This window comes from Epinephelus lanceolatus, chromosome 17, assembly GCF_041903045.1.
Source record: "Epinephelus lanceolatus isolate andai-2023 chromosome 17, ASM4190304v1, whole genome shotgun sequence".
NCBI lineage: Eukaryota > Metazoa > Chordata > Actinopteri > Perciformes > Serranidae > Epinephelus > Epinephelus lanceolatus.
In genome coordinates this window covers 20,514,198-20,531,627 of record NC_135750.1, presented here as the reverse complement: position 1 = coordinate 20,531,627, position 17,430 = coordinate 20,514,198, and the positions used below count along the sequence as shown (strand labels likewise).

At 39.8% G+C, this 17,430-nt stretch overlaps 1 protein-coding gene across 1 annotated transcript; it reads left to right on the top strand.

The window, feature by feature from the left end:
- The first annotated feature begins 4,785 nt into the window (after positions 1 to 4,785).
- Positions 4,786 to 16,709, top strand: chst3a (carbohydrate (chondroitin 6) sulfotransferase 3a). Its single transcript, XM_033612383.2, has 4 exons — positions 4,786 to 5,404; positions 7,466 to 7,631; positions 9,733 to 10,284; positions 11,501 to 16,709. The coding sequence occupies exons 2-4, from the start codon at positions 7,552 to 7,554 to the stop codon at positions 12,195 to 12,197; spliced, it is 1,329 nt and encodes a 442-aa protein (XP_033468274.2). The 5' UTR covers positions 4,786 to 5,404; positions 7,466 to 7,551; the 3' UTR covers positions 12,198 to 16,709.
- The last annotated feature ends 721 nt before the right edge of the window (positions 16,710 to 17,430 follow it).

The following is a 17,430-nucleotide window of genomic DNA, read 5'->3' as shown; positions in this document are numbered from 1 at the left end:
TCCAGCATCGCTTAAAAGTTTTTTGGATGTGAAGCCCCCTCCACTCTGCTTTTTTGTTTTTCTATTTGTCACAGTGACCTTTGTTTAAAATGTTTAAACCCTCAGATGTGTGCCAGTGTGCATATTCCTCAATAAAAAACCTGCCACTGAAGCTTAAATGTGCAAGTGTCTTTGCAAAGATCACTGCAAAAAAAAAAAAAAAAAAAAAATCATACGGCTAAAAGCTCACTGCTCATCTGTAGTCATCGTCTTAGTTTCTAATCCCGTGCCTTCAATCACAGCGGCACATGGTGACCTCTTTGTTCCTGTTGGGGATGGAGCTGTGAGGCTGCCCATGGGGAAATTTCTCTTAACTTCAGTTTGCTGCTGCGAGGATTATTGTCATCAATAGACAAAGCCAAACCTGTGTCTAAACAGCCTCAGTGTGTCCTAAGATTCAAGTATCAGTATAGATAAGCCACTGACGCCAATGTACAGTGTCTCAAATCATGACCAGATGGACCACTTCAGCCACTTTAGAAAGGAACTGACCCTCAGAAGGTTTAACATCCATGTAAAAACAAGAAATCAAGAGTGGCAGAGGATGAAATATAGTAAATATTACTATGCTTCTTTGCAACATCATAAGCCAAGGTCATCTTTCTCTGGGACCAAAACACATCAAGGAAGCTACATCATCAAATGGCCAAACCTCTCAGGTCAGCAGGCACCAGTCTGCCGATTGTTCCCAGAATTAAGTCCAAACATGGTGAACCTGCTTTTAGCTACTGTGCTGTAAATACCTGGGATGCACTTCTAGGAGATCTTTCTCAAACAATTGCTTTTAATCTGCACTCTAAATGTTATTATTTCATCTACAAAAATACTTCTATCTTGATTATTTTTTCATTATATTTTTCTTTTAGTTTACTTTTTTATTACCCAACTTCCTTTTTATTGTTTATTTCAGTGACTTATACCTAAAGCACTGCATTAACTTGTTTATGAAATGTGCTGCATAAATAAAGCAACCTTTCCTTGCCTTTTGTGCAAGAAGTACTGTGATTTAAGTTTAGGACAGGAAAAATAATGCATGCCCTCATCAATGGGTGGGGTGTGGCATAAACAAGCCTTCAGTAAATATGAGCTAGTACATTATAAAGGCTATAAAAATAAATACTAGAGTAACTGAAATCAAATGAATATATGAAGAGGTTATTTTATCCTAATAAAATGATAGTTAAAGCATTTAAATGTGTTTGATCTTCAAATGACATGAAATTATTACATGAGCAAATGTCTCCCTCCTGATTACATTAGTGGCTGAAGTTCAGAGCACGTTTTTGGCTGTTCATCAAGAAGCGATGTTGACAGAGAGAGCTGCAAGTAGAATTAGTTTGGCTGCAGTCCTGTTCATGTCTCTGAAACGTGAGGGTCCATAAAAATGTCAAATATACGTGTACACTACCAAATGACAGCTTATCACTGCAGCATTTTGGATTACAAGAATCCCACATACACCAAAAATACACCCATAATATATATGAAAAGTATCATTATATCAATAATCAAATATATATATCAGTCCAAGTAAGCAATGTTTTCTCCAGCAGTTTGTATAGTGTACAGCGTATTTGTTTCTGGAGTGGTAAAAAAAACAAAATACTGCTTTGGTAAATCCTTGTTTTTTCCTTGCTTTTTCACAAATACAAAATTCTGGAGCTTACTTGAAAAAAAAAGAGAGATTTACCGGGTCAAAAATAGAAAGGGAGAGTTTGAATAATTTGTAACCTTCAGATCTTGTGTCACTACAGGATCACTCTGTCTGTCAGAGCACCTGTTGTCAAGATACCCAATTCAGCTTTACCATTTTGGATTATTATTGATAATCTCTAGTGCGGTTTGCCAAGGGCAGAGGTTCGCTTTTAGTCCTGGTCCACTCTAAAACTAGGTCATTCCTTTAATCTCTCCATGTAGAGTATACTGTAGGTTAACAGCCTTTTCATTTTATAAACCTCACAGAGTGCTAGAGTGAATACAGAGTCATGAATCAGGCAAAATCCGAAAAGATATGACACACTATGTCAGCAGGAGTCATTATGGACTTTAGAGACCAGTAACAGGAGTCTTTTGAGGCAGTAAGATAGTTTATATAAGTCCTGTTTTGTGGGTGTTTCTAAGATTTCAACAAAACCTTAAGGCCTTGGCAGAGGTTGTCACTGTACTTCAGACGCATGCATGATACATATGTGCAAATAAAGCATAAACACACAAAATCTGTGAATACAAAAGTAAATAAAAGTGATGTTAAAATGTGTGTATGAAACCAAATACGTGATTCATAGAAATGTACAAACTGAAAACCCTCCATGCATGTGTTTAATATGTTTAAATGCAATGCAGCTGCAAAATCAACTTGCGTCAAATATTATTTTTGTAGGTGAGTTTGACATGATGCTGACGTACATCATGTTGGACCCTGATGCTGAAACTAAGCTGGTGCTCTCAGGCAGTCAGTCCCTCTATGATCTGCTGCTCCAGGACTCTGCATTCTTTTACACTGCTGCCTCCAAGTGGTGAAAAACTGCTGGTGGACAATAAATGTCAAGACATTCTCACTTTTTCACTTAACAGTACAGTATGTTTGGAAATATTTAGAAATAGATTTGTTTATCTGGAGTTGTGGATCGGGTGAAGGCGGTGAATGGAGCTCAGCCACCATTCATCTTATGATTTACATCTTTTGTGACAAAAAGTCTTAATTGAAAAGGACCTAAAAGGACTGGCATTTGTACATGATTAAAAACACTGGACCACATTACAGATGTTTCTTCAAGATCAACACGTTCTTTTCAATTGTTGGTGTGTTGTGTACATTGTAAAGCACAACATAACCATCTTTCAGATTCTAATACTGTGGGAGGTAATGGTGATGATCATAAGTGTAGATTTCGGGGGTGGGGGAATGCAGGAGATATGTCTCCCTCAATATTTAGAACAAGTGCATTTGTTCCCCTGCCATAAAAATATAAAAGTAGCAGAGGACTTATATTTCAACAATTTAAAGACATTTAAAACATTAATTTGTTGCAGTAACCCCCCATTTCAATCCCCATATTTCATACGTGTCCCCAAGACACATGAAACAGGAGGTCTGGGGGTCGTCAAGCAGAAAGTTTTGAGCATCAAACACTTAGTTTCCTGCATTATAGTCGATTTTTATGCACTAATTTGTGCCTTTTCTGCATTTTGTCACAATAGAAGTCCTCTGCTACTTTCATGGTTTTATTGGGGGATGGGGGATGGACAAATGCATATGTTGTAAATACTGAGGGGGAGGTGTCAAGTCAAGTCAAGTCAAGTCAAATTCATTTATAGAGCACTTTTAAAAACAAATGCTGATGAAAGTGCTTCAGAAAGAGATTAAAAAAACACAGTAATGATCGAATGAAAACAGTCATAAATAGGAAAATGTAAGTAAAATGAACAAGAGCATACAATATTTTGACAAAATCCTAACACAAAAACAGCATTGCACAAAAAACAAAATAAAATACAGAAAATACATGTGTTAAGCAGTGTGCTCAGGCATATCATCATAAAGATAATTAAAAGGCTAAAGCAAAGTGATGGGGGTTTTAAATGTGTCAGTGGAGGGGTAAGATCTGACTGTAAGTAGGAAACTGTTCCACAGTTTAGGACCAACAACTGAAAATGCTCGATCATCTCTAGTTTTTAACTGGGTGCGTGTAATGAAGAGCAGTGATTGGTCACCAGATGTAACCATGTTCCTTGCCCCCACAAAATCTACACCTACACCTGTCCCTTTATACACAAAACCTACGCCATTGGTGGTGATTATGGTGATTACAGAAAATGGCTGCTGCTTTACCTGCAGTGGATGTTGTTTACCTCCTCCAACAGACACTAATGAGCCCAACAGAACTCCACCTGATAGCAGTGATAACTCTAAACACTTAGCACCTCCCCAAACATGAGGGGGAGGAAGGTGACTGGATCTGCAGTTCTACCTGTAAGGTCTCATTCCCCAAGGGTGGTAATGTGTTAGCACTTGCACTGTAACACCCAAAGTATTGTAAAGCAATGAATATATGCATTTTATTTTGTTCAGTGCAGATAATCAGTTCAAGTGGCTTGTAACATAATTACAGGGGTGCAATCAGGAGACAATTTTAAGTAATGGCAAGCTGCATTAAGTGCATTTCTTTCTTTCTTTCATTTTATTTCTGAGTATTTAACACAAAAACAGACATAAGAAATACAGGACACAGAATAAAAAGACCACCACAAAAACAAAATAAAATAAAAAAATAGTAGTAATGATAGCACACTGCCAGCTAAAGGAAAGAAAATACAATTACACGCCAGTTCGTACTATATCCACAGGAAGGTTGAGGCTGAAAGATGGCATCCCTAGGGTTAAGACCATCGGGTGTTAGGGAAGGTCAAAAGGAGACCTACTGTCTTGGGAGATCAATAAATGCATTTCTTTCTGATTCAAAGAAAAGCAGTAGTTTTTATTCTTATTAATTCCTTATTTGTCTAATGGAGGTATTTATATGCATTTATATCTTACCCAAACTAGCCTATGTCAAGATTAAGATGGACAAAAAATTGTACAGTAGCATACAGGTTCACATGTTTTGCTCTGAAGATGCATTAAGATATCTGACAGATTAAGTGACTTCATGCTTCATGCATGGAGTGAATAGACACTGCATTATGTTATGGCAGTAATTCCTAAATTAACATGGTAGCCTATTGGCTGTGAAACAAAATTTCAGGTTACAACACTGAAAACATGCAATTAAATGTGATTTAAATGACTATGCACACAGTGGCATAGCCTCTGTGCTCTGGGGGCACTTCCTCAAACATGGGGGTGGGGGTGTCTACACACATAATTGCAGGGTATTTGGGGATCACGTGACCTCGCCAGCACAGGATGTCCCACGCAGGGAGAGCGGTGACTTGAAGCGTGGCCACAGTCGGCTCGCGCGCGGTGGTATCCAGCACATGGTGAAAGTTGGAGATAAAGTTTTAAAGCGACACAAGCGTAATTTAGAGGCGAATTAGCGCTTCTGTCAGTCGGGCTTGACGGGGAGAATTTTGCAATTACTTCTGTGGCTCCGAGTTTATTTTTCTTGACTCAATATTTAATCAAAAAAGGAGCAAACAAACAAACATAATTCTCCTTCGCTGGTGCCGATGTTTCTGCAAGACATCCGTGCGTCCGCGCTGCCTCTCATTCATCCAGCAGAGGAGAGGAGCCCGCGTCCGAGGATACAATGAAGCAGTGTGTCCTTGTCCGACACAATGCAGCAAGATGCTACAGAGGGGACGATACTGTTTCTCACAAGATCAGGATCGTTTTTGCTCGATTGCAGAGAGAGATCAGCTAAAGGTTTGTGCATTCCGCTACTCCAATATCTCCGCATCTTATTTTTCTCTGGAAGGAAATGACTCAAAGCTGGAAAAAAGAAAAGAAAAACAACATACAGAGCCACCGGCACACGGTGCAGCTTGTAAACATCCTGCTGCCATGCGCGGAAAAAAACGCGTTACATGATGAATAATGATAAAGTCCACCTTAAATCCAACTGTCAAAGCATACATGTGTGATGTGTGTTTTCAGGCATGATGCAGGTATATAAATGGTGATTGTGCAAACATGGAGGCTGCCATGGAGTCCACTATAATCAATAATTCTTTCTGTTACAGATGTGAGTTGCTCATTTAACCATTTTTACAGATTTGATTTTGAATATGTGGAAGCATCATCCCCTCATCTAATGGCATCAGGGATTAATAGTATGCAGAAGTATTCATTAGTCTGTATTCATTCTGGTTCAGTGGTGGGGGTTTGGAAAATGCTTCTGAATTGAAAGCCCCCTCCCCCCTAATGACTGCTATAGGATTAAATAGGCACCACTCACACAGCACACAGAGGGGGTAATTTTCTTTATATCTAAATGACATCCAAACTAAAATCAATCAGTTATAATTGATACACAGCACCTACCCATAGTGTAACGTTTCTCAGCATTTGGCTGTAACAGTTAATTGTTTACACTAACACCCCTGGATGAACAGCAAAGCATTCAGTGGGAATTCAGCTTTCAGCGTCTCCATGATATGCTGCTTCAAGGCTTTGAAGGCAGCCATTAATGTAATTTGTAGTGAGATGATAAACAGAGTGATGTGTGTTTCTGCTTGAGCAGATAGTCAGATTTGCCAAACGCTCCACTGACTCTTGAATATGTAAAAGTGCTCAGCTCAAGTGCTTCAGCCTGACAGTTTGACGGCTATGGCGTATTAAGCCCAGATAATTGGGTGATATTTACTTACAGAGCACACAATCACTCCGCAACGCCTTGAAAACTGTGTCTTTTTCCCTTAATGATATGCTTTGTAGAAATTATTCACTGGCTTGACAGGTCCAAATGGCATGTGTGTGTGTGGTGTGTGTGTGGTGTGTGTGTGTGTGTGTGCGTAGTTTACATTTCTTTTTCAGTCACTAAAAAATGTGTGTGGACAATTTATTCAGAATTAAGAGATTTGTCGTACTGAATCATTTCAAATGATGTCAAAATAGTTAATTTGTTCAGAAGTCTTTCAGAGGAGCGGTGTGACACCAGCGTGGGCGGGTATGGCTACATCAATGTGGGTTGTGTCCCCAACGGATTTGCCGTTTATGAGTTCAGGTTGCAGAGTAACACAATACTCCCAAAGGCAGGGAACGATACCACTACGGCTAATGACACGAGATTTGTATGTGATACAAGCTCTAATTTGCACTGCAGCAAATATGAGATCATCAGTATCATTAAATCACTTCACTGTCGACATGTCGAGGCTTGTGTCTTATTGGTTACTCATCAATGTGGGCAAACTTCCCAGAAATGATATCTAAGAATTCACCTGTAAGATGGTGCACCTCAGCAACACATTCACTTATGTAAAGTGGCTTCATGTTAAAGAGAATGTTGCCTTGTTTCCTGACTCAGTGCCATGTGGAAGTGTTCCATTGTGTTTGCTGGCATTGAAAACCAGCCTCTGTTTACAGTAACTACCTCCCTCTCATCCGTTTTCTGCTTTATCACCAACCCCAGTGCGGCAAGACTGTCTTTTTTTTGGGGCTTCTCAGAAATGAGGCAAACAGGTTTTAAAAAAGCAATGTGTTGTACAAACTGCTGAACATTCCTCAGGTTTCAGATCAATGCGTCTGTTGTTTCAATATAAAAAAAAAACGTCTGGCTGAGTTTAGATCTGTCTCTCAGAGCTAAAATGGGAGATTCTTTTTATAACGGTTTATGTCTTCAGTGTAATCCAGGACAGAGATTTTTTCTTACCTCTTATTAATCTTTATACTGTATTTGCCCAGGAAACATCAAGAGTTTACACAGGAATTATGATACATGTGTATTTTTTTACTGTCTAAACCAATGTACTTTTCTTATTGCAGATTGAAGCTTTAGCCTCTGCATGACAAGCTATGACCGACACACACACTAAACTCTAGACGTCCAGTTACGAAGCCAGGACTCAAGAATGAAGACCAAATATGCGATTGTCTTCATCTGTATCGTGGCCCTGGTCATCATCGAAAAGGAAAGCAACATCCTATCTAGGTAAAAGAATAAAGAGCAGTCTGTAATCTGCAATCTGGAAATGCACGTGTGCCAGCCCTGTATCTTGCCTCCTGTCTGTTTCAATATCTATATTGCACTTGAAAATGCTAAGAAGGTCAGTGGTCACCTCTGAAACAAAGGACATAGCCATTGATTTTAGAGGGCTGCACCCTTTGTTTATCACTGCAGAGCCAATACAATCTGTTACAAATTACATGTACCTTGGCATCGTCATTGACCACAAGTGTAATTAGATTCTGTGGACTGACCTGATTGGCACTCAGACACAGCAGAGAATGTACTTTCTAAAGAAATGGCTATTTTTAAATGTCCACAGCAAAATGCTCTGAATATTTAGCTTTTATTGAAAGTGTCCCATCCTTCTCCATTGCCTTTTGGTTTGCCAGTGCTACTGAGGCACAGAAAAAGACTAAAAGGCTGTAACTATGACCAGCAAACTGTCAGATATTACATAACCGAGTATGGAAAGCATCTACAGAGACAGAGCGATGAAGAAAGCATACAGCATTGTGGGTGACCAGAGACGTCTCCTTGACTTTGTCTGGGTGACAATATTGCCCTCCTCTGTTCAAAAGTTCAAAATAGATCCAAGTTTTTATTTGTTCCACATGCCATTAAAGGAATACTTCCCTGATTTTCAACCAGCTTTGTATTAAAACAATATGGATAGTATGTGTAGATTAACTGTGGTAAGCTTCACTCCATCTAACCAGTGCCTAGATATCCCTCCTCCTGCCCCCCTGGCGAAACTCCGCCTGACAACATATTTCACATCATCATCTATAGCTGGTGCTCAGGCAGTTGTTCGAAGTACAGGATGTACTTTTGTGGTTTCATTTTGTCGCCACCCATGCTGCCACTGCAGACACAAAGAGTATAGAAGCAGATCAAGAGACAGACAGCTGACTATAAATCAAGATTATGTTACTGCACTGCCTATGACTCTCCTAAAATGTTGTCAGAAACATATTTTAATGCCCAGATAAGCTGTAATAGTGAGAGTTTGTGAACAGAAAGTGGGCGCCATACTGCCTCCTGCACAGTGAAAATGGAGGCCGAAAGTACTGAGATCAAATGGTAAAACTAAGCAGTGCTGATTGAATATAAACCAAGATTGCGTTAGTACATTGCTTATTTCTTGCCTCAAATGTTTTCAGAAGCATGTTTTAGCTCAGCGTTTAATTGTAATTCGAGATCGTTTGCTACCAGCCAGCCGCCATTTTCTTAAACACATGAGATTGCATTATGTTACCCACCAGCAGGAGTGTTTATTGGTCTTGTACGGTGGAGGGTATTCTGGTAAATGCAGGTTTTCTACCTCTTGAGGAAAAGCGAATGCCACAGCCCTCTTTTTCTGTTTCTTTAGTCATGTAACCCCAATTTCAAAAGTATCTGTGTCTTTCTACTGCATAGGTGGCCTAGTTTTATGTGAGGAACCTCTTTATATCTGTGAAAAACTTCTTAAAGTTTTTATCAGATAATGCACCAGCGTCATATGCCCTATTGTTTCCTCACTTTTGTAGTTACAAAAGATGTCCAGCTGGTCTGGTCCATCCCCCCTACCTGGTATATGTATGGGTATATGAATGCCTTTGTCATTAAGCTGCAAACCAATTTTCCTACAGGGACAAATAAAAGTATCTATCTACCTGGTCTGCAGAGACTGGGTGGAAGATTATTACAGTGGCTAGAGGCCACCTTGTAACTTTAAAGCAATAACATTTTGGAAAATACACTTATTCACTTTCTTGCAGGGAGTTAGATGGGAAGATTGATACCACTCTCATATGATACAGCCAGCAGCTGAAAACAGGGGGAAGCAGCCACCCTGGCTTTGTCCATAGGTTATAAGCTCAGGCTACTAGTACCTCTATAGCTCACTGTTTAACATGTTAATCTCCCTTGTTTAATCAGTACAAAGGCTATGCTAACTGCTTCCCTGTTCCCAGTCTTGATGCTAATAGCTGGCTGTAGCTTCATATATAAAAGTGTAAGATAAATGTAAATGTAAGACCTATGTTAGATGTCTATATTGCTCCACCTGTCGATATTCTTTAATCAAGCCTCTGTATCTCATCAGGGTCTCTGATAAGCTGATCCAGAGGCAGATTCCACAGCAGACCCCACAGACTCCACTGGATTACAGCAACACAACACAAAATGGCTCCCTGATGATGCTCAAAATGCTGCTCTCCAAACTCACCGGCACAAAAGGGAATTACTCAAGTCTATCCGAGGAGCAAGAAGAGGACGAACTAGATGATTTAGGCACGTACAGCTTCAGCGGTGGCCGTAAGCACATATTACTCTTAGCCACCACACGAACGGGTTCCTCATTTGTGGGGGAATTTTTCAACCAGCACGGGGAGAACATGTTTTATCTATTTGAGCCTCTGTGGCATGTCGAGCGCATGCTGACCATGGCATCCGAGGCAAACAACGGAACAGTGTTGGCAGGAATCTACCGGGATGTACTCCAAGGGCTTTTCCTGTGTGATTTCTCTCCCCTTGAGAAGTTCATCTCCCCGCCTCCTCAGGAACACGTTACCCCAGCTCTTTTTCGCAGAGAATCTAGTTTATCGCTTTGTGAAGAATCTGTCTGCAGTCCAGTAATCAAAGATGTTTTTGAAAGGTATTGTAGATTCTCTAGATACTCACTATTATTGATCAGACTTAAAATGTTAGTTGAGTCTGAAAAAGGAAATAAAATTGAATTGTGATACAGTTGCATAGAGGGAGGGCAGGAGTTTTTCTCCTTTAATGATGATATCTTCAGTGTTCACACATAAATTGAGAAGTCTCTCTCACATCTCTCCATAGTTGCTGAATTAATCTTATATTGCCTAATAATTCAAATAAGCCTCTGCAAAGTAGAGACATGTAAATGTGTCTTGTAATGTTAAGCAGAATAAGATGCTTGAGGACATCACCTTAATATTTAGGAAAGTGTGATGGGCATTTCTCTCCATTTCTAACATTTTACAGACTGAAAATAAGTAGTTGCAGTCATAAATTCTAAGCTTGGTAATTTAGTGTTGCTTACCAAAATGCCCCTGGGAGTTATAGTTGACTTTACCCCTTAAAGGGACAGTTCACCCCAAAACCAAAAATGCATATTTACCCTCTTACCTGTAGTGCTATTTATGAATCTACATTGTTTTGCTCTGAGTTGCAAAGTTTTGGAGATATCGGCCATAGAGATGTCTGCCTTCTCTCAAATATAATGGAAGTAGATGGCACTCAGCTTGTGGTGTTCAAAGTGGCAAAAAAATCCACAGACCTTGTTGTGAGCAGTTTAATTTAGGAATTATATTCTTTCTTCCGAAGTACTGCTAGCTCACCTAGCACCACTGCGCTGGCTAACATTACAGTCAGCTGAAAGGAACATCCATTAATGTTTACATCTCACACTGCCATGAGCACAAGCCTCTTGTCCATGAGTAGATCTGTGCTCCCTCTGTACTGTGTTTTTTTGTTTTTTTGTTTTTTTTAGCACCATCTAGGTCCATTAAAGTCAAGAAAAGGCAGACATCTCCATGGTCGATATCACCAACATTAAGCAACTCACACCAAAACAGTTTAAAATGATAAATAGCACCACAGGTAGGAGAAAGAATATGTATTTTTGATTTTGTGGTGAACTGTCCCTTTAAATTATTATTATCCACAGTCTTATGACTTGTAATGATGACACAACCAAAAGAGTCTTGTGTCCTTACATGCTTTGTGAGTGCACAAACCGTTCCAGCTGATCCAAAGCACCCCAAGACATCTTAAATAATTTCCTCCTCTCTGCAACTCTATGAAAGATATTTAATCATACACACACTATACCACTCTTGTTTTAGGTATCACTGTAAGACTCGTCGCTGTGGGCCGCTGAACTTGACCCTCGCATCTGAATCCTGCCTTTCCAAGCAACACCATGCCATTAAGACAGTCCGTGTGCGCCAGCTGGACACATTGCAGCCTTTGGTGCAGGATCCTCGTCTGGATGTGAGAGTGATCCAGCTAGTCCGAGATCCACGTGCCATTTTAGCATCCCGCATGGTGGCTTTCTCTTCGAAGTACCAGACATGGAAGGCCTGGGCGCAGGACGGCCAGGTGCCTGAAGATGACGAGGAGGTGAAGAGGCTCAAAGGCAACTGCGACCAGATTAGGATGTCTGCAGAGGTGGGACTGAGCCGACCTCGTTGGCTAAGGAGCCGCTACATGTTGGTGCGTTATGAGGATATTGCCCGCTACCCCATGCAGAAGGCAGAGGAAATGTACAGGTTCACGGGGATACCATTTAGCCCCCAAGCTAGGGAGTGGATTCTGAGGAACACCCAGACCACACAGGGGGCTAGCGGGATTTACTCCACCCAGAAGAACTCATCAGAGCAGGCAGAGAAATGGAGATTTAGCATTCCCTTCACACTGGCTCAGGTAGTGCAGAGAGTGTGTGGACCCACCATGAAGCTGTTTGGGTACAGGTTTGTGGATGATGAAAAGACACTGATGAATAAGTCCATCAGTTTGCTTGAAGAGAAACTGTTTCATTAATCGAGACGTCATAAATGTAGCTGTGAATCTGCAAAGCGCTGCACACGATGGGTTGAAGCCAGGAGAAGCCATTATTGCACAGACCAAAACTAGTCAGCAAAGGTGCCATAACAGACACGAAATGTTTTACTGGTGACAGTAAGCTTTGGGCCATACGATAATATTCATACACACCAATAATGTGCCTCATTGTGACAAATGAAGAGCCACTTGAGAAAAATAAATATTTATTTGCATACTGTGTTCACTGAGAAGCCTGGTATTGAAGCTTTATGTGGCGCTTTGTATTTCATTTAAAATGAAATGAGCAGCTGTCAAGCCTGACTTGTAAGAGATTCTTATGTAAAATTTTATCTATAGTTGATCATGTTTAGACTTTCAGGGATAAACTAAAGGTAAAGTCAAAGTGATGTGTGATTTGTCTGTCTCTGTGTGTGTGTCCGAGGCCTAGTCCACACAGACACAGGTATTTCTGTAAACTGAGTTTTCCCTCCTTCGTTGTCGAAGCAAATCCTGTCCACACACATTCAGTACGTTTACATGCACAGTTAAGGCGAGCTACGGTTATAGAGCTGGACTAGGCCATTTAATTGGACTTCTGTCCTTGTCCCAGTATACAAGCACAGGAGGGAATCAGTTTATTGACCAAAGTATGTCCAGCTCCCCTACAATAGGTGGCTTTTCACAGACCAAACAATTGAGCGTTGTCCAGGTTGCCATTCCGTGTTTTCCTCCCATCCTTGTATTTCAAAGTATTTAACTGTTTCAGCTGACGCATCATGAACTTCTTCTCCTCTTCCATTCAAACGTGCACAGCTCTGAATGTAGATTTCGCCAAGTTGCTACCGGCTTCTTCGTCTGTTATGTATTAATAAGATTCGACTCCCAAGTCAAAGCCAGAAAACTCTGGAGCATGCACAGAGCACCTAGGCCAGTTAGGGTCCAATTGACTGTATACATACATGCAGGAGTAATCTGACTCCCAATCACATTATCTAGGTGTTTGTCTGACGTTGAGAAATTAGATTATGATTTGTCTGTCTAACATGTTAACGTGTTTTGAAAGTCTGGTTTTAGTCGGACAAACACAATAAACTGATTTTCTCTAAAGTCATGTAAACATACTGAAATAAAATAACGTACTAAATAAAAAATCTATCCAAATGAAAATGCCAGAACACAATTGGAGCATTGTTAAGAGCATGCCAGCTCATAGGCGTTGATATAACTGTAACCTTAAAGCAATGTGAAGAAGAAGATGTTAGCCAATCAGAAGGCTACGTGGAGCAGTGACCTCCGTTGCACATTCTGACGCCTTTGTTTCTTAATATAGTTGGAGAGAAACTGTACATTTAGGTGTAAACATGTAAAAAGTCCTGTTTGCAAGGTTAGAACTGGCACTATTTTGTTCATGTCCACCACTGCATGAAATGCTGCATCATTTGTGATGCCTCACAAAGGACTTAACGGCACACACACTGACATCACTGTCATCTTTGCCCTGGCCAGAGTCTTACAAAAGATTATTTTTAGTGACCTAAAACTCAGTTTGTGTGTGGACAGAGGCCCAAAGAGCATTATAAACTCGTGGTTACAAAAATACCTATATCTGTGTGGACTGAGCCTGAAAGAGAGGTTGTTTCTGTCTAGTCCTCATGACGCTAGTGCTTCATTCTGCCTTGTTCAGTCTGAATTTTATAGATCTGTACTCACCCAGGCAACTGAAAGAATTACTTTAGATTAGATCTGATGTTCTTTCATAGGGCTTTACATATCCGACTCAGGTGAGGTAAACATGGCATTGTATTTTGTGGTGTCTTCATGATGAGTGTTCACATCTCCACGAAAGCACGTTGTGTAAAAATACAGAATAATCTCTAATGTCTTTAACCAAATGCTGTTTAAAGCAATTCTCAGTGTACCATTAAAAAGAGGCCAATTAAAATAGATATATAATACTCATGAGATTATATAACACGAGTAGTGTAATACTATAGAAGAGTTATATCTTAGGTCAGATACCTACATGTGTCTTTAACATACAAGAGTTGCTTTTTCCCAATAGCCGGTAGCCACAGTCGTAATGTGGCTCTCAACAGATAATCTTTTTTTCCAATTATTTCCCAACTCAGAAATAAAAGCACCAGAAATATTAAGTCCTGCAAAATTCTAAATATCCCCCCTTTAAAGTTATTATTAGTGAGATTTGTATATGTTTGGTGATACATTATGGTTTTGGTGACTACTAATACTATATAAGATGTACGTATGTAGCTGTATTAATGTGGCCTATCACTTTAAGTGAAACCCAGGTGCTGTTGCATTAACTGTCACTCTTGATGGTATATAAAGGTATCCACTGTGACTCTAGTTCAATGGTAGCATTGTGTTCAGCTTGGCTGAGGCACTGCCGAAAGTGCCGTGCTGCTCATGGAAAGGGACATGCATTGGAGTTACATATAATAGAGGTCTTATACTAACTTAGAGTTTAAAACATAAATATGAATACATTTTGACTGGCAGGCCACGAGGTGCCCGGACTCACTACTGAAGTATGTTAGCCAAAAGGGAATACTGTGAAATACCAAGCGCAGCTGAAATAATGGGTGTAGTCAGTTTATGCATTCAACTAATTCAGATACCCATGTGTGGCAATAAAGTTCATAAAGGTATGTTTGATGGTTGGTGGTTCAGCCTTGATAGAGAACTGTTTCTATTGTCAACTTGAATTAAACATTTTAATGATGGAAAAAAGTATCAAAACATCAATAGCAGAGCTGTTTAAAAGCTGTCTGAGTCAAGTCTCAGTTCTTGTTGAAGCAAGTTTCAATTCAAGTCTCAGTTCCTAGGAAAAGTCGAAGTTTATTCACAACTCTGCATCAGCCAGTGACAAGTTAGTTTCATGTCTTTCAGGTCTCTTTATAGAAGAATTCCCATGGCATTTCAACTATTTATTTTCCAAAGCCCTGATAATTCTCTGCATAGCTGAGACCAAGTCCTGTCAATGCATAGGCCCAATAATCTTTATAAACAGCCAACGGGACAAGATTTTGGCATGGCAAGAGTTCAGGGGCCATATTCGCAAAGCTTCCTACTGCTAAGAGTTGCTCCTAGTGAGGAAATTCTAAGAAAATTCTTAGAACTGTAACATATTTCCCCTTAAAGTTAAGACTAGGTCCTTGTGAAAATAAAAGTTCTTCACAGAGCATTTTAGCCCTTAAAAGAGCACCTAAGCAGAGAGGAAACTTAAGAGTTTCTTAATCAGAGGAGAAAATGTTGGAACACAAAGAGGTCAGAGAAATATTCTCCAAACGCTGGATGACAGTGAGTTAATGAAATGCTACAGATTAGATCATGCAGAGATAATATTTGTGGTCGATCTCATTAGTGATACACACACATAAAGAAATAAAATGATCAAAGTTGTAAGATATTTGGAAAAAAAAGCAAGAGTGCAGTGCAGTCTGTATCATACCTAGCAACGGGGTCAACCACACCTCCTCACTCAGATACAGGTATCTGTCTCTTCCTTCCTCAGAATTGCTCTGAGAACTTTCCTAAATCATTACTAGGCAAAGACTCCTTACATAAATGTTTAGCCGAAGTTAGGAGCTCTCTCAGAATGTTTGTGAATACGGCCCCAGGTTTCTGTTTGTAGTTTGGAGTCATATTGACCAATCATGACTAAGCGGCAGGCAATCTCAGAACCCACTGCCTTCTGTCTGAAGATTCATGTATGCAGAATCTGTTCATAGAGATTAATCAGCAGGTAAACAGTCTGTGTGGAGAGGCAGAACACACTGTCCGAAATGCAGTCTCAGAACCCACTGGCTATCGTCTGACACCAGAGACAATAGGGATTAGCCAAAATGACCAGCGCTTGGCAGAAGAAGTCTTGGCCCAGATATCCGCTGGCTACACCGAGTCTTCTGAAATATTGTCCCTTGCCCCCAGAGTGTATATATCTTTGTCAGACAGGTAGCTAATGGGTTCTGAGATTGCAGTACTAATAGTTAAGCAGTCAAGTGGTATGGCTATTTAAAGCAAAACCTGAGACATTATTATTTTGCTTTAAAGTCTACTTGGACTTTTAAGTCCTCATTTTTGTGACTTAAATCTGCTCTGTTAAACAGAAACTCTTCGCTGTCCATCCATAGTATGTTCATTTTACAGTTATTTTGTGTAAAGCTGTCATCCTTTAAAACTCTTCTAAAATTCTGTATTCAGCCACATTTTCGCAAAGACATTTGTGCTTGGAATAAACTGAGCAGATGGACAGTGAAGTTACTCTCTAACAGCTTTATAGGTTGTCAAAGTTATGAATCTCTTCAATAACTTGCTGTCAGTGTTAACTATTATCACTAAGTTACTGTCATATTCTTGTTATTCTTGCAGGAGAAACCAAGGGCCAAAGCACAGATTATACTGAAGCAACCAGAAATGTATCACACACATGTAAATGTTAGAGTTTCTTCTATTGAAATGATGATTAAAATGATTTTCTTGTTGTAACGTGGTGGTTTGAAGCTGCTTCTGTCCAACATACGATGATTATTTTTGTTGCAGATCAAACGTACAAAATAAAAGCAGCAGTTGCTCGACATTTTAAATGACACATCATGTTACAGTGCAGCAAATCACACATGTAAGTTAATTTTTGAATATTTTCCAGCAGTATGAAATTCCAGTCAGCTGCTCATGATAACTGTCCCAACGAGGAGGTGGAGGTGGTTTCTAGAAATCGATAACTATTACTTATAAGTCCTTCCTTATAAGTCCTTTTTATTTCAACTGTTGTATTTTGTAGTAGAGTGCCCCAGGAATGATGTTTTTCTGCAGGCCGGCATACTTTCTTTTTATACTTTTAGTAGGTACTGCAGCTGCCCTTAAAAAGTACGTATTGTTGCATGCAGTATGCACACAACTGGGACATACTACTTTCTCATAAGATTATGCTCTGAACTTCGACCCCCTTGCTTTTATATCTGTTACCTTGGAGATAAAACTAAATGCCATTTACTGAGTTCCCAAAGACGGAGATCAACCTGGAGAGATCTGCTGTTGTTACTTTGCAATGTGTGTTTAACTAGTTATAACTGCACAAATTGTAGATTCTAACATATTATATTTGCAACAGTCAAACTACATCTGCATTTCTCTGTCAATTATTTCTATAGTTATGTCCTGTTGTTGTTTTTAATAGTTATGATTATTTTGTTCACTTAAACAATCA

Bases quoted from the DNA above. Each gene is read 5' to 3' on its own strand.
- chst3a (XM_033612383.2), top strand. From the start codon at position 7,552: ATGAAGACCAAATATGCGATTGTCTTCATCTGTATCGTGGCCCTGGTC. The intron at 7,632-9,732 runs GTAAAAGAATAA...GTATCTCATCAG, and splicing joins GAAAGCAACATCCTATCTAG to GGTCTCTGATAAGCTGATCC. The intron at 10,285-11,500 runs GTATTGTAGATT...CTCTTGTTTTAG, and splicing joins ATCAAAGATGTTTTTGAAAG to GTATCACTGTAAGACTCGTC.